This window comes from Vigna unguiculata, chromosome 5 (assembly GCF_037176805.1).
Source record: "Vigna unguiculata cultivar grain cowpea cultivar isolate G323 ecotype 2 chromosome 5, ASM3717680v1, whole genome shotgun sequence".
NCBI classification, from domain to species: Eukaryota; Viridiplantae; Streptophyta; class Magnoliopsida; order Fabales; family Fabaceae; genus Vigna; species Vigna unguiculata.
Genome location: NC_140796.1, coordinates 12,046,634 through 12,070,053, shown reverse-complemented (window position 1 = coordinate 12,070,053; position 23,420 = coordinate 12,046,634). Strand labels below are relative to the sequence as shown.

At 32.2% G+C, this 23,420-nt stretch overlaps 3 protein-coding genes across 6 annotated transcripts; 2 read left to right on the top strand and 1 right to left on the bottom strand.

Moving 5' to 3' along the window:
* Positions 1–1,469: 1,469 nt before the first annotated feature.
* LOC114183510 (Mitochondrial glycoprotein family protein) lies at positions 1,470–4,338 on the top strand. The gene is made up of 3 exons (XM_028070551.2): positions 1,470–1,791; positions 3,457–3,791; positions 3,878–4,338. Exons 1-3 carry the CDS (start codon positions 1,537–1,539, stop codon positions 4,032–4,034), a joined length of 747 nt encoding a protein of 248 aa, XP_027926352.1. The 5' UTR covers positions 1,470–1,536; the 3' UTR covers positions 4,035–4,338.
* A 1,483-nt stretch (positions 4,339–5,821) lies between these two features.
* LOC114183291 (NADPH-dependent aldo-keto reductase, chloroplastic-like) lies at positions 5,822–8,805 on the top strand. Of its 3 annotated transcripts, none has more exons than XM_028070260.2 (8): positions 5,822–5,944; positions 6,423–6,555; positions 6,680–6,730; positions 6,886–6,962; positions 7,631–7,718; positions 7,817–8,092; positions 8,196–8,441; positions 8,542–8,805. In XM_028070260.2, the coding sequence occupies exons 2-8, from the start codon at positions 6,430–6,432 to the stop codon at positions 8,626–8,628; spliced, it is 951 nt and encodes a 316-aa protein (XP_027926061.1). In that variant the 5' UTR covers positions 5,822–5,944; positions 6,423–6,429; the 3' UTR covers positions 8,629–8,805. The 3 variants fall into 3 exon arrangements, with proteins under 3 accessions (XP_027926061.1, XP_027926062.1, XP_027926060.1); XM_028070261.2 differs by lacking the exon at positions 5,822–5,944 and adding an exon at positions 6,014–6,031; XM_028070259.2 differs by lacking the exon at positions 5,822–5,944 and adding an exon at positions 6,049–6,320.
* Positions 8,806–10,631: 1,826 nt separating this feature from the next.
* Positions 10,632–20,496, bottom strand: LOC114184094 (delta-1-pyrroline-5-carboxylate synthase-like). 2 transcript variants are annotated; one of them, XM_028071332.2, is made up of 20 exons: positions 20,316–20,496; positions 19,799–19,870; positions 18,546–18,649; positions 18,241–18,343; positions 17,955–18,116; positions 17,546–17,841; positions 17,297–17,447; positions 17,040–17,204; positions 16,852–16,929; positions 16,593–16,682; positions 16,347–16,433; positions 16,035–16,121; positions 15,875–15,971; positions 15,690–15,793; positions 15,482–15,557; positions 14,777–14,927; positions 14,629–14,697; positions 11,457–11,523; positions 11,293–11,363; positions 10,632–11,084 (listed from the first exon to the last, which is right to left on the bottom strand). In XM_028071332.2, exons 1-20 carry the CDS (start codon positions 20,364–20,366, stop codon positions 11,003–11,005), a joined length of 2,163 nt encoding a protein of 720 aa, XP_027927133.2. In that variant the 5' UTR covers positions 20,367–20,496; the 3' UTR covers positions 10,632–11,002. The 2 variants fall into 2 exon arrangements, with proteins under 2 accessions (XP_027927133.2, XP_085529384.1); XM_085673258.1 differs by having other exon boundaries at positions 17,546–17,823.
* Positions 20,497–23,420: the final 2,924 nt, after the last annotated feature.

Sequence of the window (23,420 nt, the reverse complement as noted above, 5' to 3'; positions counted from 1 at the left end):
TGATTAATATAGTGACTAATTATTTTTTATTCCTAATTACTAATAAGATTTTCTTATAATGTTTGAATTGAGGTAACCTCATTCTTATTAAGATTCACCTTTAAAGGAAAACATAAAGAATTACTAAATTTCTTTGTATTTTTACTTTTTTTTATATATCTAAATAAAAAATAATACATGTAAAGCCTAATAAAGGAAAACATAAAGAATTTCTAAATTTCTTTACATTTTTACTTTTTTTTTATATCTAAATGAAAAATAACACATGTAAAGCCTAATAAAGATTTAATAAAGATTGATGTATTTTTTTATCATATAAAAGAAAAATGTTTTCTAATTATTTTTTCATATTAGTTTTTAAACTAATGACATATGGTACACATGTGTCAAAAAATATTTTCTAACAAAAAACATATTGTTATAAAATATTTTTGATTACAAGCAATTATAAAAATAAATAACTTTTATAAATTTTTTATTATAAATAAATGTTTGAAATTAAGAAATAGTTATTAAAAAGATAAAATAATTATTTTAATTTGTAAAATAATTAAATTTAAATTAACGTCGTTTTAAAAGTTAAAAATAAAAATGTAATTGTTATTATTTTTATTAATATTAACATTAACATTATTATTATTATTATTATTATTATTATTATTATAATCATAATAATAATAATAATAATAATAATAATAATAATAATAAATTATACTTATGCTTCTACAATTTGCTAGACATTTTTTTTCTTTCTATCTCATGTTAAGAGTTTAGGATTTTTTTTTCCTAAATACTAGAGTATAATGGAATGATTCTATTGCTGAATAGGACATATAATAAGAACACTTTAAATCATTGGAATTTTATGATTTTGAGAATAATCAAATCCTTATTATTTATTATTTTAAGGATTTAACTAGATTCATATAATTTAAAAATATAATTAAATCTCTATTGTTAAAATATATATACACCAACAAAATAAGTCCTCCTTGTATATACCTAATGTATAAACATACATTTTAAAGATGTTTAATTTATATATACCTATATATGTATGGATAAACATACATTTTAAAGATGTTTAAGAATGAATTATTCAACCAACCTAATCCCATAAATATTTAAAAAATGAGACTACTATTTTTTTTTAAATAGTTCACAGTATATCTTTTGTCCTTGTTCTTCTTGTTAAAGGAAATCTAAAATATATTGATATTTAAATATATATATATATATATATATATATATATATATATATATATATATATATATATATATATATAAACATATCTAAATTTTAGTGAAACTTAACATCCGTGTTTAAATTTTACAAAAGTAAATAAAATTCTAGGAGACATATTCACTAATTTGAAAATTTTACAAAAAAAATATTTTACCCTACTAAATTTAGAGGGAGAAATACATTTTTATTATTCACACTTGTATAAATAAGGTAAACCCAAAATTCACTGTTATACCCAAAACCCTAACACTAAAACCCTTTCTCTCTCGACTCTATCTGTCCACACGGAAATGGCGATGTACGCAATGCTCCGCCGCGCCTCCTCCTCCGTGTTGCCTCAGCTTGGTCGCCGAGCCACGGCATCGTCATCTTCTAGAATATCCCAGAATGTTCTCTCTGCTCTCCATATAGAGGCAGCGATTACTGTACCCTCTCTAGGTTTCGCTAACGCCTTCGCAACGCAGACTAGTGCAGATAAACAACTCGCTCAAGTGCTTCAATCTGAGATCCAATGCGCCGTCGAAGACGTTCATGCTCAGCACCAGGTAATTTATTATTTTTCACTGTTGTTACTGGTTTTGAAGGATACTTTGTTCCTTTTTCTAAGTTTATCTTTTTTTGCGCATTCCCCATGAATTTCTTTTCCTGGGTCTGTAAGAATATTGAATAGACTATAGTTGTGCTGGTGAATTTTATTCCTTTCTGTTTTTCATGTGACTTCAGTTATAGTATATGGAAACGACGTTGAATGGGGTAAGAATGTAAGAAGAAAAAAATAACAAATATATGCGTAAGTTAAAATTTGGATTTTTAAGAAACTAAATTGAGAAATCAGAGAAGTATATTTTATTTTATTTTTCTTATTTTCTTCTTTTAGAAGTGTAGCATTTTATGGAAAAGTTTATCCTAAGTTGGTTATTCGCTTGAGGGATTCCATGTTGAGTGAAGGTAGATGATTATTGATGGTTTATGCGAATGGATTGGATTAGACCTGTGTTCAAATGGGGCATATGTAATTTTAAACTGTTTTTTTTTATGAATTGGTAACAACGTTGTGGTGGTGGTTTGTGAACCCTGTGTTTCTTTTGAGTTTTATAATATGCGACTTGGTTTTATTTGCTTAACTCAGTCAGTTTATGAGGGTATCATTTTTAGGGAAATGGTTTGGGACATAATAATTGCTACTGTTTTTAATGTTTGATTTGAAGCATTTTTTTTTTTTTGCTATACGTGTGGTTGGAAATTATTTTATTTTGTTATCTATTTTATAACTTTATAATTCTAATCTTATTTTTCTTCATATCTATAACTCATACATGCTTTTTATTGTAGTGTTGTAGTTTAACTGGGATTCTCTGTCTGATTCTTTATTAATGTTTAAGTCAATGAATTTATTCTAATCTTAGTTAAGTTGCTAACCATGGTTGGATTTGAGTGTCTTAGTGTTTTGGCAAAGTCGGCTGTATGACATGCCTGGATTGAAAAACGTTTGGTCTAATAAATTTATAGTGCTCAGGCAAATTTTTAGGAGGAATCTTGTGAGAACTAGATTAGAGATCAGTTGGTTTTCATATGGGGTTTTGTACTTTAACTATTTTTCCTTTCTCTTTTTTATTTCATATATGTGATTACATTTGATTATTTATCTGTCGATGTTGCTTAGTTTTATCACTTAAATTTTATTCTGAGGGCATATATATGCTATGATTAGTGAGGTATCAGTGGTGTGAGTCAATATTAGCTTATTAGTTTGGTAAATATACTCTGAGGAGTTCTGTAAAGTGTATGTTGTTAGTATATTGCAATATTGAATGCAGTTTTTGTTTGTGGTGGTGAAACTGAAATGAAGTTTGTAAGTATTTTTCCCATTGGAAATGTGTTTGCATAGGTTTGTGAAATATCACACTATTGTTAAATTGTTGAAGTATATTTGGCGTATGAAAATGTGCAGAATGCTGGCTTTAAAGTCAATCTAATATTCAAGGTTAAAGTTACCTGAAATTTCTAAGACATTTCCTGATTTGCCTGAAACGTACTGTGTAGTTTATCAACCATTTTCCTTGTCGAGCCTTGCCCGAACTATGGTCAGGGATAGTTTGTTGCGGGAATGCCATTAATTTGTTTTGTCCTATAGAGTTTCCACTGGTATTCTAGTATATCGGATTGGGTCATGGGTTGATTTCATTGTCTTTTTTGTATAACTTTTCCAGGTTGATATCCCAGATGATTTTCCTTTTGAGATTGAGGACAATCCCGGGGAAAGAACCATACAACTAAAAAGACAATTTGGGGATGAAACTATCAGAGTTCAAGTTGACATCCCTAATGTTGGACCTGAAGAAAATGAGGATGACGAAAACGAAAATGATGAGAAGAATGAGAGTGAATCTAGCATTCCTTTAGTTGTGAGTGTTTTCAAAGGAAATGGAGTGTCTCTGGAATTTGGCATCACTGCTTTTCCCGATGAGATTTCCATTGATAGTTTGTCAATAAAGCAGTCAGAGGAATCCGAGGACCAGTTGGCATACGAGGGGCCTGAGTTCCTGTAAGAATATAGTATCATTATCCATTTTAGTTTCATATAATCTCTCTGCCATACTTTCTGACCATTTCTTCTCCATTCCTTTTTAGTGATTTGGATGAAAATCTGCAAAAGGCTTTTCACAAGTATCTCGAGATCAGAGGGATCAAGCCCAGCACAACCAACTTCTTGCAGGAATACATGTTTGCAAAAGACAGGAAGGAATATTTAATGTGGTTGAAGAACCTGAAGAACTTCGTTCATTGAAAGAATGGTTAGACTTAAAGATCATGAAATGTTGACAGAGGCCGTTGTTTTTTGGTATACAATCATATGTTTTGTCCTGTATCGTGATGAAAGTTACTGGTGTAGACTAATAAATTTAAAAAACTTGAATGCTTAAAAGATTGTTTAGGTGTCCTTTACCATCATGCCCGTCATTCAATATTCATTGGGTGGTTCTCCCATGCATTCTTTTACCTTTCATTGTTGTGATGTAAGTTCAAAATATTCACTGCTGTTTATAGATTAGGCAGATGGATATTCAGTCCATCAGGGTTTTGCTTCATAATCATCTATATTCATGCTCGTAATTGCTCTGTTTACCCTTGTGTTGTGTGGGTATAAGGGAGTTTGATCAATTTTAGCAATATATGCGGTGTAATGCTCGAAACGTGATCACAAACAGAAATTACTTATTTCATTTTGAAGATTTGCGACCAGTTCGATTTGAATGGAATGCTGTTTTTATGAAACAATAAATATATTTAGAAGTAAAATTTATTATGATAAAATATTTTAGGAAGTTCTTATTAAAATATATGAATATATTATAATTTATAAGTCAAATGATTTTATATAAAACTGATATTAATGTTATCATAACTTAATTTGGCATTACAAATGTTGAATCAGTCTTAGAAGTTACAATTTATTTAGAATCCGTGTAATATTTATATAAATTTCATTTCTCCAATTTTTGTTAAATTTATATGGAAGTAAAAATGCTGACTAAAAAGTTTACATTTATTTAATTTGCTTCATTTTATATATAGAAAAGAGAAAATTACATTTTCTAAAGTATTCTTGATCATTTTTATGGAAGATGATAATCAGTTTTAAATTTGACAAACAAGAAAAATGAAACAGTGGACTTAAATAGAATTTAACTAGTTCAATTTTTTAAATTTTAATCTATTAATTATGGATATTTTTTCCTTAAATAGTTTCATTAACAAATAAGTCACCACTTAAATAATTTATTTATGTAATTATTCTATGGATAAATATTAAATATGTAACATTATTAATTATTAATATACCAGATGATAAAAAGAAAATTATTACACACTTAGTCCACTATCTCAAATGAATATTTACCGTTTTCCTCAAATTTCATGCATTATAACTCTGACTATCTGTATATACTTGATTGATCTCTTATCTGTGCATCTTTTCTAATTCACCATATTTTACCTTTACTTGGAAATTGAATTTTAATATATACATTCCTTAAAAAGTGTTCATAATTAAAATAATTTTATCACATAATTTAAATGGGTTATTATAAATAAGAAATTTGATTTCACGTTTAAAATGATTTATTTTGTATTTTTATTATATAAAAAGTAAGTATTTAGTCTTTAAAGTGATTGATTAAAATATTAATTAAAATGAACTTTTTAAAATATGTCCATTCACACTTCTTATATTATTATTTTTTTTCTTACAAAAAAAAAAATACCCGAACTAATAATTTCGAATATTTTTATTTTTAATTCTTTAACAAATTGTCCTTGTTATAAGAACATTTCCTTATTTTGCATAAGCTAAATGATAATTTGACTTCCTTTTCAACTTTTATCCGTAATTTTGGTTTTCTAGTTTTTTTTTTTAAACGAAAACAATTTTTGGCTTCATATCAATTATTTGTTATGATATTTTGAATAAATATGCTACATCTATTAAACAAAGAACAAAATACATGCAAAATTGAGAACTAATACAAAATTATAAATTTTATAAAATGCGAGGAATAAAATCGAAAAAATAAAACAAAAGGGACAAGAACTACAAATCATAAATAAAACGATTAAAAGTGTAATCTAACTCTAAAAGCTAAATATAAAATGCAACCGAGTACCTAGGAGAAACTGTGAAAGAGTTGCATATTGAAGGTATTGCTGTTATTTTTTGTTGGATTGTAGTTATCTTGCTTTATCATGCATAATCACCTGAATCTCTGTTGCTAATCAGCGACTAGGGTAAAGCCAAATTTCACTTTTCCATTCTTTTCATTGGTTGCCCCGAATTTCTTGTTAACAATCATCATCCACTGATCCAATTTTTCTGCCTAAACTTTTGCCCTCATGACAAATATCAATCCGTACACAAAAGTTTGCTTTTTCAATGCGAAATTACTCTTCCCGGAACAATACAAAAGTTTGCTTTTTCAATAAGAAATTACTCTTCCCGGAACAATAGGGGTATATAATTAAGACACAAAAAACTGAAGATAAAAATTGTACGCAATTTGCAATTTGACTCCAAAGGGTATAGATTGCTGCCTTTGGGTTTCAAATCTATTTATGCTTGTTACTTTATTAATTATTTTATATCAAAGTTTAATCCTTAATCCTTTTGATTCTTATGCAGGAGATTCATGGAAACCATGGAAGGGCCTCAATATTTTGATCTGAACACTGGAGCAAAGATTCCTTCAGTTGGTCTTGGAACATGGAAAGCTGCTCCAGGTGTTGTTGGTGAAGCTGTTATTGCTGCCGTCAAGGTGGTTTCTTTCTATTCAATGTCTTAGTTTCTTGGTTTAATTGAGACAGAGTTGGTAACAAGAGAAGCAGCTTCATCTGCAAATTTCTGCTTTGGTTTAAAATGTTGTAAATTGTTGGGTGCAGGCCGGCTACAGGCATATAGATTGTGCTAGGGTGTATGATAACGAGAAAGAGGTAAATTTGTTTATTAATCCAGAATTCAACAAGTTCAGAATCCCTATCAGTTTTTTGTCTGTTAATATTATTTTTTGAGGAGGTTGAGGGTGAGGATAATTGGTTTTGTTTGTTCTGGTTTTTTCTTGATGCCACGAAGTTTGCATTTGATGCAGGTAGGAGAGGCTCTGAAAACACTATTTTCTACTGGGGTTGTAAAGCGTAGTGAGATGTTCATCACATCAAAGTTATGGTAAAAATCTGGACGAATTCTTAACCTCAGATAAATTGACCACACTTTTTTTTTTCTGATCATGCTTTTGGCAACTTTAGTTTTCATGCATTATTGTTTTTAGTCAAATAACGAGCATCATTCTAATTTCAGAGTAATACCTCACTAATGTTATGAGAATCTATGATTGGAATATGTTACTTGAGAGCGTTCGGGTATCCAATAGTCTCTTGTCGCTTAGGAGTAAATACAGCTTCCCCTTTTTATATTTTCAAGTAAGGACAAAATTGTAAAGGAATTCCTAGTTCCAAAGCGGATTATATCTGTAATTGACCTTAATGATGCTATCTCATTGAATTAGGGATAGGAAAAACTTAATAGTTAATACATATTTCATTTACTGTTTGTTTATAAAGACAAATTTAGAATGCTAGAAAGGAAGATAAACCTAAAACTTCATTTGGTGTCGTATATTTAGGAATTTTAGGCTCCATAGCGGACATACAATATCTTAATGAACTTGGAATTGGAACAACTTAATATTTAACACATATTTCATTTACCTTTTGATTATAAAGAAATGTTTAGAATGCTAGAAAGGAAGATAAACCTAAAACTTCATTCGGTGTCGTATATTTCTGTTAGGAGTAATGAATTTCCTCTGGTTGTCTTGAATTTTAACCATGCAGGACCAGTGACTGTGCTCCTGAAGATGTTTCAAAGGCACTGGCTAGGACTCTTGAGGACCTGCAACTTGACTACATTGATTTATACCTTGTATGGTTCTTGATTCTAAAGCTGTCTAGGCAATGAATGATACTGAAATTGGAGGAGGTTGGTTGAATGAAATTTGATGATAAATTATTTTGTCAAAGATGCATTGGCCTTTTAGGACAAAGCCAGGTTCAAGAGGTTGGGACCCTGAGATCATGGCTCCATTGTGTCTTCCAGATACATGGAATGCTATGGAAGGTTTGTTTGCATCGGGTCAGGCACGTGCAATTGGGGTGAGCAACTTTTCAACTAAGAAGCTGCAAGACATGCTTCGATATGCCAAGATTCCACCAGCAGTTAACCAAGTTGAATGTCACCCTGTGTGGCAGCAACATGCTCTTCACAATTTATGCATGTCCACTGGTGTTCATCTCACAGTATTACTCTGACCAATCTTAATGATGTCTTTCTGATCCTGTAATTGAGGTTCTGTTGCATTTGTTTTGATAACAATTAAGAACCAACAACTTCTTCCTTCAGGCATATTCTCCTTTGGGCTCTCCTGGGTCATGGATAAAAGGGGAAGTCTTGAAGGAACCACTGTTGATTGAAATTGCTGAAAAGCTTAACAAGTCTCCAGCACAAGTGTCGTTGCGTTGGGGAATCCAAAGTGGCCACAGTGTTCTTCCAAAAAGTGTAAATGAATCTAGGATCAAGGAAAACCTTAGTTTGTTTGATTGGTGTATTCCTCCTGAGTTCTTCTTAAAATTATCACTGATTCACCAGGTTAGAATGACTTTGAAATATACTAAGAATTCAATTTTATGCAGAATACATAGTTGTATTTTTTTTTTCAATCTATTCATTTATTTGTTATCTGATGCAGCAAAGGTTACTTCGTGGTGACACTGCAGTTCATGAAACTCGTAGTCCTTACAAAAGTCTCGAAGAATTATGGGATGGAGAGATATGAAATGCAGATTATTTCTGATGAATCTCAGGATGTTATTTTACACTGAAATTCCTGTTGCTAATAGAAATTGTGGGAATGTTTTAATGTTTGTATTGTCCAAAGTCAATCACCCCTTTTCCTTGGGGTTGTATGTGATTCTTCACATACGAACAGAAAAAAATTTGAGTCATTCTTTAATTTTCTGAGACCTTTCATATACTTTTTACTTTTATTGAAATTATTCCTTTATTGGAAGCAGAACAAAAAGAAAACAATTGCTGCTCAATAGCAAATTAGTGCATTTCATTTTTGTTCAAGCACTCTGTCAGTCTGTATCCCTTAGCAAGAACAATAAACTGTTAGAATGAAATCAGTTTGGCCCTTTCAAAACAAGTTTCACTTAAATAATTTATCCAGACTCTAAAGATAAAATTATAACCAGAAAAGACTTTCTCTATGAACCGAAAGTAAAATATTTACAATTTGGATTAGCAACAATTACGTATACCACTTGTAAAATAATGTTTACCATTGAAAACACCTTTTTAGATAAACTGTGAGAGTACATTTTAAGGGTGTGTTTGATTTTTCTTTTCATGAAGTATATAGTTTTCAGATCATAAAGGTTGCTTAAGTAGCGGTGGGATGGTAGTGTGCAAATATTTCTCAACTATCTGTTTTCTTAAAACACTTGTTTGGAAAGCAATTTTCAAAAGATGAAATAGATTTGGGATGAGAAATTGACTGTTATGTAGATGAAAATGAATGAGAAAAAAAATCTCCTAACACTATTTCTACTTCCTTAGGTTTTCAAAATAGTTATTGTGGAAACATTGCAAAATTTCATAGAGTTATGATAGAATTTCATCTTGGAGTACAATGGAAGCATTGAGATTATACCTATGATTGTATGCAAACTACACAACTCCACTAGGATTCCCCTAGAATTTAGGATGAGAATTGATTGTTGAGAAGTCTATAATTGTCTCAGAAAAAAATAAAAATAAAAATAAACAAGTATGAAAGGAATTAAACACAGCCAGAGTATTTTTCATTCTATTCTGCAGTTCCATGCTACAATAATAAGCTTCGACCTTCGATGTTAGTCTTTATTGTACTAATTATTGTTTGACCCTCGTGAATATTTTTGTTTTTTTATTACATTTTGACGTGCTGCTCTGCATGTCAATTTTGATCGAAAAACTTCACTTAACACCTTTGTCTTTTAAAAAAAGATTCACATACCGAAAAGAATAAAAACTTCCAATATTCAACGCAGGGAGAAGTTTTACATTGTCACCTCACACAAGGTTTATTACAACACCTCTTTTCTTGGTAGCTGTATCAAAGAGGCTCTCTTTTTAGATTCCACGTACCATACTGTTTAGTCTGATGATGAACATTTTGGAGAACGACTTTGGTCAAAAGCAATTGAAAACGTTCTTGTGAAACTAGCCAACTATTTATAAATCGTAAGTATGTTTTAAACGGTCACAAGAGAACAAATTCCATGGAAAACAATCATCAAATTTAATGCAACTACGTTATCTTCAAAAATTGTTGCTTACTCTTGCAAAAATCGTCAAACAATAAATTGCAGCTAAATAGGCTAGAGTCTGGAGCCCCATCATGCATCTCATCAATGAGATTGCACATACGATTCCCCTTTATTTGCACAACCCATCGAAAAGATTATTGCACTTCACAGTATTAGGAATTACATTTTTCCTTAACTTGAGTGCCACACACACACATTTTTGTCCAATTATCAACTAATCACTACGCCATTTCAACTCTTAACTGTTTTACTTAAAAAAGTCCATCTCTGTTAAAGCGTTCTAAGTAACATCAGGCTTCTTTCCTATTCAAATTATCATATAAGCACATTTTGAGCTTCTCTGGCCCTTCTTCATGTTAAGGGTTTATTAGTTTGGATCGATATTTTCTTGATGCACGTTCAGAAATACAGAGTTGCGTCTTTTAATTCATCCACATTGTAATCTAAACTTTGTAGTGCACAACCCTTAACTCACAGCAACGTTTATTAATAATGTAAGATAGAGTATCTAGAAGAATAATAAATGTATAATCCTGTTCAAAACCATAAATATATAATCCTATTTGTCACTGCATTGCTGTTTCACAATCTCAAGTAGTACTTTAATAAAAAAAAAAAATCCCGAGTACATAGCCTAATCATTCGTGCAGTTATTTTATTTCCCCCTAAGCATGTTCCAGATGAGGAAAAAAAATCTGGGAAGGGGTAAATGGAAGTCAAAATATACACTGCACGGATGGCAGCAGAAACTTCTGTACGAGAAAAATATAACAGAAAAATTGCTGCTGGTTTAATGAGGTGAATGACGATAATCCTTACCAATCTCTAGCTGCGCATTTATGCTTTTACTGGTAGATTCTTGTACGTATAGGTGATCCCTCGATCACCATTTACCACATGCCCGTTTCCTCTCAATATCCTGCATCATAGTGCATCATTTAGTCTAGCTTAATTTAATTCAGTATACAATTAATGAAGAAATGATCTTCAAAAACAGTACAGTTTTAAAACTATATTTCTAGATATGTTTACATACAAAAAATGTTCAAGAATAATTGAAAATGTTTGTTCAGTTGACGTGTACTTAGAATGGAAGAAAAAACATAAGGCACTGAAGAATTCCGTACCATCTGTTTGTTAACAACCCTTCAACCCCGACAGGACCTCTCGCATGAATTCGGCTTGTGCTTATTCCAACCTGATCAACAATAAAACCAGGAATATACAAAAGAAAATATGAATGACTATGAAGCTGTTGTTAAAGTATGCTAATGGAAAGTACATTCATTACCTCTGCACCAAGGCCAAATCGTGCTCCATCACAAAACCTTGTACTTGCGTTGTGGAATACAGCAGCACTGTTTGTGCACCAGGCAAAAATGTATATTCCTCAGTCAGAAACATCAAGTCTATAACTAGACTAATTCATAATTCAAACAATAGTTATGCATAAAAACACAACGAAGCATTAATTCTATTTGATCACATGCATCCTGACGTGATAAAAACTGTTAGGAAAGTCTGATAATTGATAGTTTTTTATATTAATTTGCTTATGACATAGGAGTCTTCTCAAGGCTCCCCTTGATATGATAAATGGCCGTACAAATAAAATGTTTCCGGTAGAGTGATCCATCAAAAAGAATCATTCTCAAATTCTAATACTTCTTGAGATTTTTTTTCAATACTCCAAGTTCTTATCTTACCAATTCAAACTAGGCATTCAGAAGTGCCTTCATTATTATATATGCTGATTGATTTTTAGAGCTGCAATGCACCTCCAAATCATAATCATCATTGTTATCACCACGATCATCATCTTGTTGGCATTTTTGTTAAAAACATGTGTGAGCTAGTGAAGTTCAATCTCTTGTTTCGTTGTCTATTCTTCCTCAAATGTGTTAGAATTGTCAAAGTGAGTTTCCTTGAACTGATGCCCCTCCTAACCATCTACCTTTCCTTTCCTTATCCTTTGACATTTTTTGTTCAAGGTGAATGATTTTGGCATTGAATTTTTTCATTTTGCTTCTTTAGATCTTCAACAAGATTCAACACATTTTATAATCTTTTTCTTGCTTCACAACAACAATGTTTTTTTGCGGCAAATCATTAAGGGTCTTATTCTTCTTTGTATTCCTTTTTCATCTGCTCATGCTCTACTTTTATAGATTCCATGTCAGGACTTGTATTAGAGTTCTTGACCTTCAATCTGTCTTAACATTCTGAGCTCAAATATTTCACAGTGGAATAATTTGAGTGGCAAGTCTTTTGTGCCACAGATGTGAGTTGCCCGCTTTGTTTGCAAAGGCCTGCTCCTGTTTATTCTTCCATTCAACTAGAAACATTTATCTTTCATTTAAATGGGTAAAATATTTTACACTTCATTTTTCCAAAAATTAGAGAATAGTTCTTCTCTATCATCTTTCCCACACTCTACATACTCTGACTTAGTTTGGGTGCAAATAGAACATCTTAAATAAATTTGTACTTGAGAGAGTCTTGACATACACCACTCCTTTACCTTTCAGTACTATGTTTTTTTCATTTTCCTATAATGAATTTGGATATGTATGTCTTTCCTAGCTCTTTAAAATGGTAGTATTATGAGACACATGGATTGTGCATCCACTCTCTATCAACGAATTTCCTCTGCTCTTATTCCTGAGTAGCAACTTGCAACAAAGAGTTTCTCCTCTGTCTAGAGGTGTGTAGGACAATCTAAGCACTTTGTCCTTGTTGGTATTGTCTGTTTTTATAAACCCAAGTTGGTTACAGACTCACCTGACTTCTAGTTTGAACCAACAAAACTTTTTAGTATGCTTTTTCTTTTTGGAGTAGGATCAAGGTGGAAACTTTTTCCAACTTTTACCCTTGTTGTTTTGTTCCTCAAACGTCTCCTTTTTATCACCAACAACTTTTCCATTTTTGAACTTTACCTCTGTTTGTGCTTCTAGGTTACCTTCCATACTCTCCTCCATTGAAAGATCGTCTGTGCTCAATGGCTTGTAGAGAATTCATCATTTTTGTCATATTGTTATTTTGGAGAAATTCTTGTTCCCTTCTAGAGAGGAGATCATTGATTCAAACCTCTCAAGAAGACAAGCTAAGATTTTCTCCGCCACACATTGATTACTCAGTTCTTCTCTAAACAGCTTTATATGTGTCACCACCTTTAAAGTCGATCAAGGAACTCTTCCACAAATTCACTATCATTCATTTTGACAACTTTAAACTCTCTGCACACATTTAGAAGCTATATTCTCTTGAATTAACTTGTTACAACTTGATTTATTGGCCCACTTAAAGCCTTGAATTTATTTTTTTGTAAAAATTGAATTATTTTTTTATTAAGTTGATACTTGAAAATTACAACTTTTAACAAAAAAGACTTTTTCAAAATCTTGATCTAGTTAACCTAACCTAATCCAATCCACTCAAGAGTGATTTAGGTTGGATATTGTTAAGATATTGTTTGATATTATTAAGATATTGTTAGATATTGATAACCACAATATCAAACAATATCTTCTATTTAATCTTTTTATTTTCAGTTACTCTTTTTACTTGTACCTCTCTCTATTATAAATAGATTATCCTATGTGTGGTTTATACACAAGGGAGATTAATCTCAATCCCTATTTTCTATTTTCTTTATTCTCAACAGATATCATAAAAAATGTAGAAACCTAACCCCAATCCAATCCAATATATTTTTAGTGGGTTGGGTAATGGGTTTACACAAATCTTACTCAACCCAACCTGTGAACAGCCCTAGAGGGTAAGAAACATTCCCAAACTCCAACTTCTATTATCAATCTACAGAACAAATGATGAGATCAAAACCCTAGAGAACTAAGTGAAGTACAAATATCCATAACATGCTTATTACATTAATTACATTAATATTAGCATTTCTAAGAATACAAATGAAACAACCAGCCACAACTACACAGCCTCTGTAATAATGACACCAATTCTGTTCCTTTAATGGTTTAACAACTCTACACATATGCTTGTATTAATAATTTAGTCGTTTCTTTTTCTTTTGTATCACAGAAACATAGTAGAGCAAAAGTGTAGTATAAATATCCATAACATGCTGATTACATTAATATCCTAACATTTCTACTGATACAGATGAAACAGCTAGCTACAAAAACTGCCTTTGTAATGAGAAGACGTTCCATTGTTTTATAAAAAGGTGACTTTATCCCAAATTGTTTTAGAATATATAGATGGAGCTCAAAAAAATCATCAAATATGAAGAATTGTACGTCTGGACAAATGCAATATCCAATATACCAGACACATTGAAATTTTAGAAAGTGAGAGGTTAGTGGTTCAGACAAATTACTACGTGCATTGGAATTAAACTACCACACGATAGTGCCGGATTAATATTTCTTGGAATTTGGCACTGGAAGCAAAGGACCAACAAGGTTGCTGGAAAAAAATATATTTACCTGTCAACCTGACGTAAGAAAGCTTCAGCAACTTCACAGTCTTCTGCAACAATGCATTCAGTATGTGCACTACAGGAAGGAAAGAAATAGATTTGTTTAGAATACATCATCTACAAAATGTAGATTTTGCAGGGGAACCCGAATTTACCTTCCATGTTGATTTATGTGGTCGATGGCAGCAAATACATCATCTACAATTTCAACTGTACAAGCTAGTGAGCTATACTCCAGATGGTAAGATTTTGTTTGAGCAATATTTAACAAGGTAGAGGCTCTTGGTCCACCATATACTTCAACGCCTGCAGATTGATTAAATCACACAAGTCTTGTTATCCCCTGTGTGCGTGTGTTCCAATTTAACAGCACAAATCCATGTAATATTTTTAGAAAAAAAAAAAAACTATATTTAAATAAACAGAATGAAATTAATTTTTCATAAACTTGAAACTCATACCTCAGAAGTCAGAACAAAATGATCAGCTTTGATAAATATGACAACAGTTTACCTTTTAATTAATCATTATACATATTTTCTCTTTCAATTTTAAATGCATTCTCTCTAACCTAAGAAAAATAGAAGGCATTCTGTCTTGGGTTTAGTTATGTTTTCCAAATTTGTACCAAGTTTAAAAAAAGATGTTCATTGCACAGAGTACTCATTAGTTTTCAGGAAAAAAAATAAACTAGAACAATAACAACGACGACAAATAATCAGCAAAATTTATAATATCGAAATTTTAAAAGGGTGTTGAAAAAGAAGCTATGGTGCAATTTAAAAGATCGTATATAAAATCCATCTTGAATGTGCATGTTTTGTTCATCATAAATTTATTCACAGCAACCAAGGTCAAACCTTGGCGTTGGAGTTCAGCAACAAGTTCAACAAGTCCACCATTCCTTGACAGATCTTCGTGTACAAGAAGGGTTTCCTAAGAACATTGTAATGAGCAGAGTCAGTAGATCAAATTGCATAATGAATGGCAAATGAATAAAACTCAAAGGGAAATATGAGGCAGATAAACATGAATTAGAGAAGACATTTGGAAGTAAACAGTAATTACCATTGCATTGCAAGCCGCAGGGTAATCAGTCTTTGCATCCCTAATAATCTGCTTTGCCATATCGATATTTGCTGATTTGTCAATGTATACATGACATATTCCATCTGCATTCCAAAAACAACAACTTGATAAAATCGTACGCTGTAACATCAATCAAACATAAAAAACGTAAATACATGTATTACCAGCGTGACCAAGAACAGGAATCTTTGTTGCCTCCTTGATTTGAGAAACAAGCTTATTACTGCCTCTGGGGATTACTAGATCTATCGTGTCATCAAGCTGTGGAAAAGTATAATTAGTTGAAATTTATTTCAGACAAATGAGTTTAGGAATTTTACTTGCCTTGAGCAGATCTGGAATCTCTTCTCTTGAAGTCACAAGCCCAATGAGTGTGGCACCCACTGTATCTGGAATAGCAGAAGTAATAACCTACAATAATTGTGGAAGTGAATATATAAACATTTATAAACTAAAATTATGGAGAAATACTATAAATGATCCAATATAGTGCTCATTAAACTTGGTCAATCATCACCTTAGGAGCCCTTTTGTGGAGTTAATTTAAGTTCTAAGTTAAGAATCTCCTAATAAAGTGGAGAATTATTATTAACATCAATCAGATAAGAAAGGTCTATGATAATGAGTTGCACAAACCTTGTGTAAGATTGCGTTTGATCGTTTGGCTTCCTTTCCTCCTTTAAGAAGTAAACCATTTCCACTTCGAATTGCCAATGCAGCTATCTATTAATCCATTTCAACAAAGATCAACATTCAATGCACGAAACAAATTTTTAAGACTTACTTTACCAGTATCACTAGACATAAATTTTAAATCTCTACTTGCTCATATCACGAGACATAAATTTTAATTATAATTGAGAAGGAATAGGGTCTCCTAACCTGAACAAGGGCATCCGGTCGAGATTCAAATATAACAAGGAGAACACCTAAAGGACATGATATTTTTTCCAGGACGAGTTTGTCTGCAAGCTGGACACAGAGAAGTAATCAGAATTGCAAAAGTTAATAACATTTTTTAGAATTTGGTATTGGATAATTACAAAAGTTAATACGTCTAAAAGGAAATAGCTGTTGAATGTTTAAATAATTCAAGTTGTTACTTATGTACTGTATTAAAATAATTATTAGGGGCTTTGACCTCAGTTCTCTTTAAAATCTGACCAATGGGTTCTTCCATGTTAGCCAGAAGGCGAACAGACTTTACAAGACTAGAGATCTGAAAAAAACAAAATCCGAGGTCAAACATAATCATGTTCTATCAAAGAGAAAACTTCACGAAATTCGAAAGTTTTCTTTCAACTTTTCACTTCAGTATAAAGTCTTTACCTTCTCGGGTCTCAGGGTTAAACGTGATATGAGTGCTTTGTTATATCCCAGCTCCTCTGCATCAGCAACATCAGCTCCATTCTGAAGCCTTATCGCACCTTCATTAGTCTCTAATGCATCAGCTATTGCCAGCAATATTTTTCTTCTTTCTTCAGAATTTAGGAGCTGAAACCAGAAGCACCAATTATGTAATAAAACAAAAGAAACTCAGGAAAGTGAACCTGCCCTTCACATTTTATACGTGTAACTTCACTCACCTGAAGTCGTCTAGAACTATTTCGTGCTGCAACTGCCATATCATGAGCACTCACTTCCTTTATACTGGTCCACAAATGAGCATCTTTATGGAAGATAGTACCAATTCTTTCTCCTCGAAGCACTCTTATGATGTTGTCTGTAGCAAAGCCACTTCCATGGCGGTTGAAATGCAATTTGAGGTCAGCAAAAAATGCAAAATTACCCAACTATGCTTGTGCCTAGGTGATCCATGAATGCATATTTCATACCTGGTAATAATCACAGGTGTGCCAGCAAAAGCAGCACAAACAGCCGCGTTGACTTTCGCAGTCATACCCCCTCTTCCGTATGTTGACTTTTCTCCGAAAGTAATTTCACTTTGATGTTTTTCTTTTACATACGTGTGAATTAACTTTGACTTAGGGTCAGATGGAGGGCCGCTATAAAGACCCTCAACATCACTCAATAGAACAAGGAGGTCAGCTTTAAGTTCTAGAGCCAATAGACCTGCCAAACTGTCATTGTCCCAGAAGATACCAGAAGAATCCTGCAGACAGTTCTTGCCCTTAAAAGTAATCAAACGCACGACACCAAGAAAATCAAACTAGTGTTTTTTAAGGGAAAAAAAGAAAGAGTAAGTTTCCAGAAGGAAAATTTGTGTAAGGAGAAGCAGCATACCTCGTAGGACGCCTTCCTAGTACTAACGGCATCGTTTTCGTTGAAAATGGGGATAATCCTTAAATCCAATAATGCGCTCACAGTGTCTGACAATTGTTTTCTGAAAGCTGTATCCCTAAAGAACCCATCGTTTACAAGAAGTTGGGACGAAGTTACATCAAGCTGCACCAGGCAAATGACATATCAACATCAATTAGATTGATAAAATACCTGTTATTGTATTATGGCAAAACATACAAATTTAAGATTCCGGAATATTGAATGCACAATTTAATTTTGTGCCAACCTGACTAAACATGATATCGTAGAGAGCCATGAGACTACTCTGCCCAACAGCTGCACATGCTTTCCCATCAAGATCTCCTTGTGGATTTTGAAGATCCGAAAAGCTGCATACAAAATCAACCCTTTATTTTACGCTCATTTTTTCATACAATGCTCATGTAGCGTTTACATACACAAAAACATCACCAAATATTTAACTTTTTACCAAATTTTACAGATTTGATGTAACTAGCTATTAATGCAAAGCTCGATGCACGAATTTGAAAAATATGTATTTACTAACAGCAAAAGAGAAATTTCAAAAACCTGCTGTTGACCAATCTTCGATATCTTAGTCTCTGTCGGCCAAGACCAACTGCACCTGAAGTCACTAGTATAACCTCATAATCCTTATCATTTAGCTCTTTAAGCTGCAGGAAACATAGCTTTCAGTTACTACAAAAACTATATGATCAGAGAAAAACATCAAATATATGTAAACTTTGTTAGTCTTTACGTAGAAGAAACGGAACAAGGATTTAGGGAGTTTCACTCCATCCATTCACCATCTTCCTTAATTCATGTAATTTTTCCAATTCAAATAAACTAACATACCCAATGCTAGAAGGTGGCAACATATCAAGGTATGGAGGAGAGGAGGGTATTGTAGGTAAACAGGGGAAAAACATTTAGGAATAAAATAATGGAATATTTTGCTGGATTTGGATATGGTATTTTGTGAATTTGTATTCTCTTCATTTTTTTTTGTTTGACTCCAAAATACATTATAATTTTCACACATGAATTTTTTTAATATATTTTAATAATATATCAAAGTATATTTTAAAAACACAGAGAAACTGTACATAAAATTCAGGATTAAAACTAAACTCCTATTTGTGAAGGTTTAAACTACTTTCAGTTACTGAATTAATTGACACATATTTTAACTTAACACACATGTAAATATGTGGTGACAAAAATTGATGGAGATAATACAGAGACTTAAACAAAATTTCAATTTGTGAGCTATCCAATTTGTTGTAAAATTTTTATCGAGTACTCAATAAAAAATAGTTAAGTGTTAAGAATTGATGGAGCTTAGATATTTTGATTTAAGTGATACAAATTTAATTTATGTTTAAATGTTTTTTTAGCTAAAATATATATGTTTTTTATTTTGATTATTGCAAAAGAAAAATTGTTTGCATTTATACCTCTCTAAAATTGAAAATAATTGTTTTTCAATATGATGTGTCACCACTAGTTCAAGTGTTGAACCAAAAGTATTTATTCTAAAACAATAATTTGAAAATTTACAGAAATTAAAAACCAAAGAAAATACTTCATAAAAATAAAAATAAAAAGTCACTCGTTTCACATCCATATATTTAAGCCATTTAATTTTATGTATGTTTACAATAGTACAGATTGTCATATATGTTTAAATTATTAAATTCTGCATTTATTATTTTAATAGGATGTTAATTTCCATAAAATAAATGGGAGGATAATTGAAGTGCAAATAAATTAAATTCAAATTATATTTTGACAGTATGGTAAGTGTTAATTAATTATACCTGTTCGCAGAGAGCTCCAAGTCTTCCCAATGCTAATCTTCCATCACTACGAGTAACCACGGCTGTTCCAACCTTAGAAAATAACCAACAAAAATTAGTTTCGCTAATGATAATAATATACTTACTAATTAACAAAAATACTAACCTAATTCCTAATGCAATGCTAACCTAATTCCTAACTGAAAAAAAAAATCCATTTATTGATCTCTTAATCGGTAATCAGCAGAACCATTAATTAACAATACACAGCATGTATGCTTCCAAAATAGCAGCGATAAAGAATATAGATCTCGTTCCTTTTCATCTGTAAAATATGAAAATAACACTGGCATTACAATCCATCCTCCATGCATGCATCGTGACACAAACTAGAAAAGAGGAATAACAGTTTTCTAGGTTTTCTTCATTCCATGCACGCGAAACAGATTAGATGAAGAGTGAACGTTGTTGTTGTTGCTATGAAATATGCGATTAAATAGAGAGAGAGAGAGAGAGAGAGAGAGAGAGAGAGAGAAACCTTGACGATAACTCGTTTGACACTTTTCACAAAAGCTCTAGTGGGATCCATTAACGAGGAAGAAGGATGAGAAAGCGTCAAATTGAGAGTGAAGGAGGAGAGAAGGGAAGACGAAGAAACAAAGTGAGGAGAGCGTTGTGGTGTTATTTTTGTTATGAATGAAGTTGTTAGAGTGAGAGATTAGAGAGATATACCAGGTGAATTTTAAAGAGAATAATGAGATGAATTACTACAGAACCCAGAAAAAACAGAAAGAATGGTTAGTTTTTATTGTTATAAAAATTAAATATATTAGTTTTATTATATATTAAAATTAAAATCTAGATTTATAGATATTTTTAAATATTAACTAAAAAAAGTTAGCTTTTCCCTTTTCAAAAGATTATGCATTTATTTATTAAAATTAAAATTTATATACCTAACTTTAATTATTTATTATAAATTTACAAAAATATCATCGCATATTCTAACACGACACACCAAAAGAGTCTTTTTCTATGTGAATCACGGATCCTCTTTTGTTGGAGTGACACAAAATCCGTGAAACTCCTGTTCCCACTCCCTAGCCAACACTTGGTTGGAGAGATTTATTGTGGGTTAGTGTGTCACACCCTCAACTTCCAAAATTAAATTCAAAATCAAATTTATATACTTTTTTAATTTGAATTTTACAAACATATTCATATTAATAATAAAAGAATTCATTATTTAAATTTTTAGTAACTATCTTTTAAATTCAAATAATTATCTATAGTAAAAAAATATTTTTCAATTTTATGATTCTTTGAATTTAAATAATTACTCATAATAAAATTTATTAATACAACAAATATTATCTATATTAAAATTATAAATATAATTTTTTTTATAATTACCTTTTTATAAAAAAAAATTTATAATTTATATTTTTTTTATTTCAATAATTAAAAATTATTTGGTAATTTAATACATTTTTGTTATAATAAAAAAAGTGAACAAACATATAGTACATATGTTTATGAATTGGCTAGTTTGACAATGTCATTTGATGATTGGATTGAATTTGTGATTGTGGTAGAATTTATGATGGAGCTCCAATGTGTGGTGGCTAGTAGGAACTCCATAGGCAGCGAAAAATGGCATGGAGACAAGTGTTTAAGGCTCTTGTAGCAATGGAATTTGGAGTGGTGAAAGGAAAACTAGACTAGAAACTAGACTAGTGGAAGGTGGCTAGAGGAAATGTTGTAAACCTCTAGCTTAGGTGCTCTCAAAATAATAGAAGAGTGGAGTGATCTCAACACAAACATTCTATTAGAAATTTCAAGAGTAAAATGTACAAATGGTCTACTTTTGGCTTTTATATGTGAGCCTAAAAGCTAGGCTAATTCTTGGCCCTTAGATCAAGCTTGGAGAAGAAGCTTTAATCATCACCCTTGGATGGTGGCTTGGAGAAGGAGACATCTTCCTAGCCTTTGGATGAAGACTTGGAAAATGAGACACTCTCTTAGCCCTTGGATGAAGGAGGCACACAGGTGGAGTGTGGACTTGGCTCCATGGGATGCATGATCCATGAGGAAGTCATGGCCTAAGGGAGACTCTTAGTGGGTCGAGCCCATTTGTACATGTAACACCTATTTTTATGTCTTACACCATTATTGAAAGCAAAGCCCAAATATTGGCCCAATTTAAAATATATTCTATTGGACTTTGATGCACTTCTTCAAGTCTTGTTGATTTCTTTGGCCCATGAAAATAATGTGACAAGCCCATTATATTTGTGTCCATCTATTGAGAGGCCCATTTGAATCTTCTTCATCATACTTCTTGTTATTGGGCCTTTTAATGGGCTTGGGCTTGGGCTTGGGCTTGAGCTTGAAGGTGCAATTGGGCTTGGTGGGGTCACATAAATTTAATATGTATATGATGGTTTCATGGTGTGCTACTTCAAGGATGGGTAAATGTGGCTCAATTGGTGTTTACATTTGATATGGTATCACTTGTTTTAACTCAAGAGAAAGGAAAATACCTACTAAGGCCAATTGAACTAACTTACCAATCTCATATGATTTATGAATTATGCAGATCATTGTACGACCATCCACTTGTTGTGCAAGGTGTGTGTGTGTGTGTGTGTACGTGTGCGTGTGTGTGTGTGTGCGCGCGTGTGTGCGTTTGTGCGTGTGTGTGTGTGTGCGTGTCTGCGTGTGTGTGTGTGTGTGTCTGTGTGTGTGTGTGTGGAAGCTAGATTTCAACACCTTGTCCCTCTCTTGTATTGTTGGAAGTCCAACATCGACTAGAAATAAGACAATTTCATAGTATATAAGTGAGGTGAAAACCTCACCTTACAAGTCAGTTTTGTGGGGTTGAGTTATGTAACATCCCGTTAGGATATTACTGATTTAAATAAATAAAACTATTAAAATTATAAAGTTGCCGCATTTATGAATAAACCTCATTTCCCAAAAACGTGAGAAATTTAAAATTTATTAACTTCCGAGGATAAAAGAAAAATACATAGTTAGTAAAACTAAAATAACATAATAAAATCTCTCATAAGAGTTTACAAAATAGTCTAACTCAAAATAATACAAAAATGTATAAAACTCCCAAGCATTTCTCACGCTCCGTGACTAAGCCTCACCGGCTCCACCTGCATAAACAATCTCTGCTCACATGTACCGCGTACACGATCATCGCCAAACACAAGCAGATACGGTGAGCTTATGAAAACAACATACATCATAACAATAATCAAATAACCAGTTATACAGCTGTAAACTTTACAAAAATCAAGATTCCATAGCTTACTCAATTCTCTAATGTCTAGCCACAACCAAACCATTCGTGTTCTACCTCTTCTAGTGATTACCCCAAGATAATTTGCTGCCAAACCTATCTGCCACAACCGATAGAGCACGTGCGGGAAGCAATGCCACGGATCATACACCGTAACGCCAGGTGGAGTTCCTAATTACGAACATAGTTCGTAATGTCCCAAGACTACCAAACTCGTTAGCCAACAACTGAGGAGGGCAATCTATCTGGACCCATTCGTACTGGCCACAACCAGCACACTCACACCGGCAACACTCGCCAACCCGAGCTTAACTCAAGGGTTTCTCATGT

Excerpts from the sequence above, each read along its gene's own strand:
- LOC114183510 (XM_028070551.2), top strand. The coding sequence starts at position 1,537 with ATGGCGATGTACGCAATGCTCCGCCGCGCCTCCTCCTCCGTGTTGCCT. Across the intron at positions 1,792-3,456 it reads ACGTTCATGCTCAGCACCAG|GTTGATATCCCAGATGATTT; the intron begins GTAATTTATTAT and ends TAACTTTTCCAG. Across the intron at positions 3,792-3,877 it reads TACGAGGGGCCTGAGTTCCT|TGATTTGGATGAAAATCTGC; the intron begins GTAAGAATATAG and ends ATTCCTTTTTAG.
- LOC114183291 (XM_028070260.2), top strand. The coding sequence starts at position 6,430 with ATGGAAACCATGGAAGGGCCTCAATATTTTGATCTGAACACTGGAGCA. Across the intron at positions 6,731-6,885 it reads TGTATGATAACGAGAAAGAG|GTAGGAGAGGCTCTGAAAAC; the intron begins GTAAATTTGTTT and ends CATTTGATGCAG. Across the intron at positions 8,442-8,541 it reads AATTATCACTGATTCACCAG|CAAAGGTTACTTCGTGGTGA; the intron begins GTTAGAATGACT and ends TATCTGATGCAG.
- LOC114184094 (XM_028071332.2), bottom strand. The coding sequence starts at position 20,366 with ATGGATCCCACTAGAGCTTTTGTGAAAAGTGTCAAACGAGTTATCGTC. Across the intron at positions 18,344-18,545 it reads CGAAGATTGGTCAACAGCAG|CTTTTCGGATCTTCAAAATC; the intron begins GTTTTTGAAATT and ends TTTTGTATGCAG. Across the intron at positions 14,928-15,481 it reads TGCTGAACTCCAACGCCAAG|GCGTTGAAGTATATGGTGGA; the intron begins GTTTGACCTTGG and ends ATCAATCTGCAG.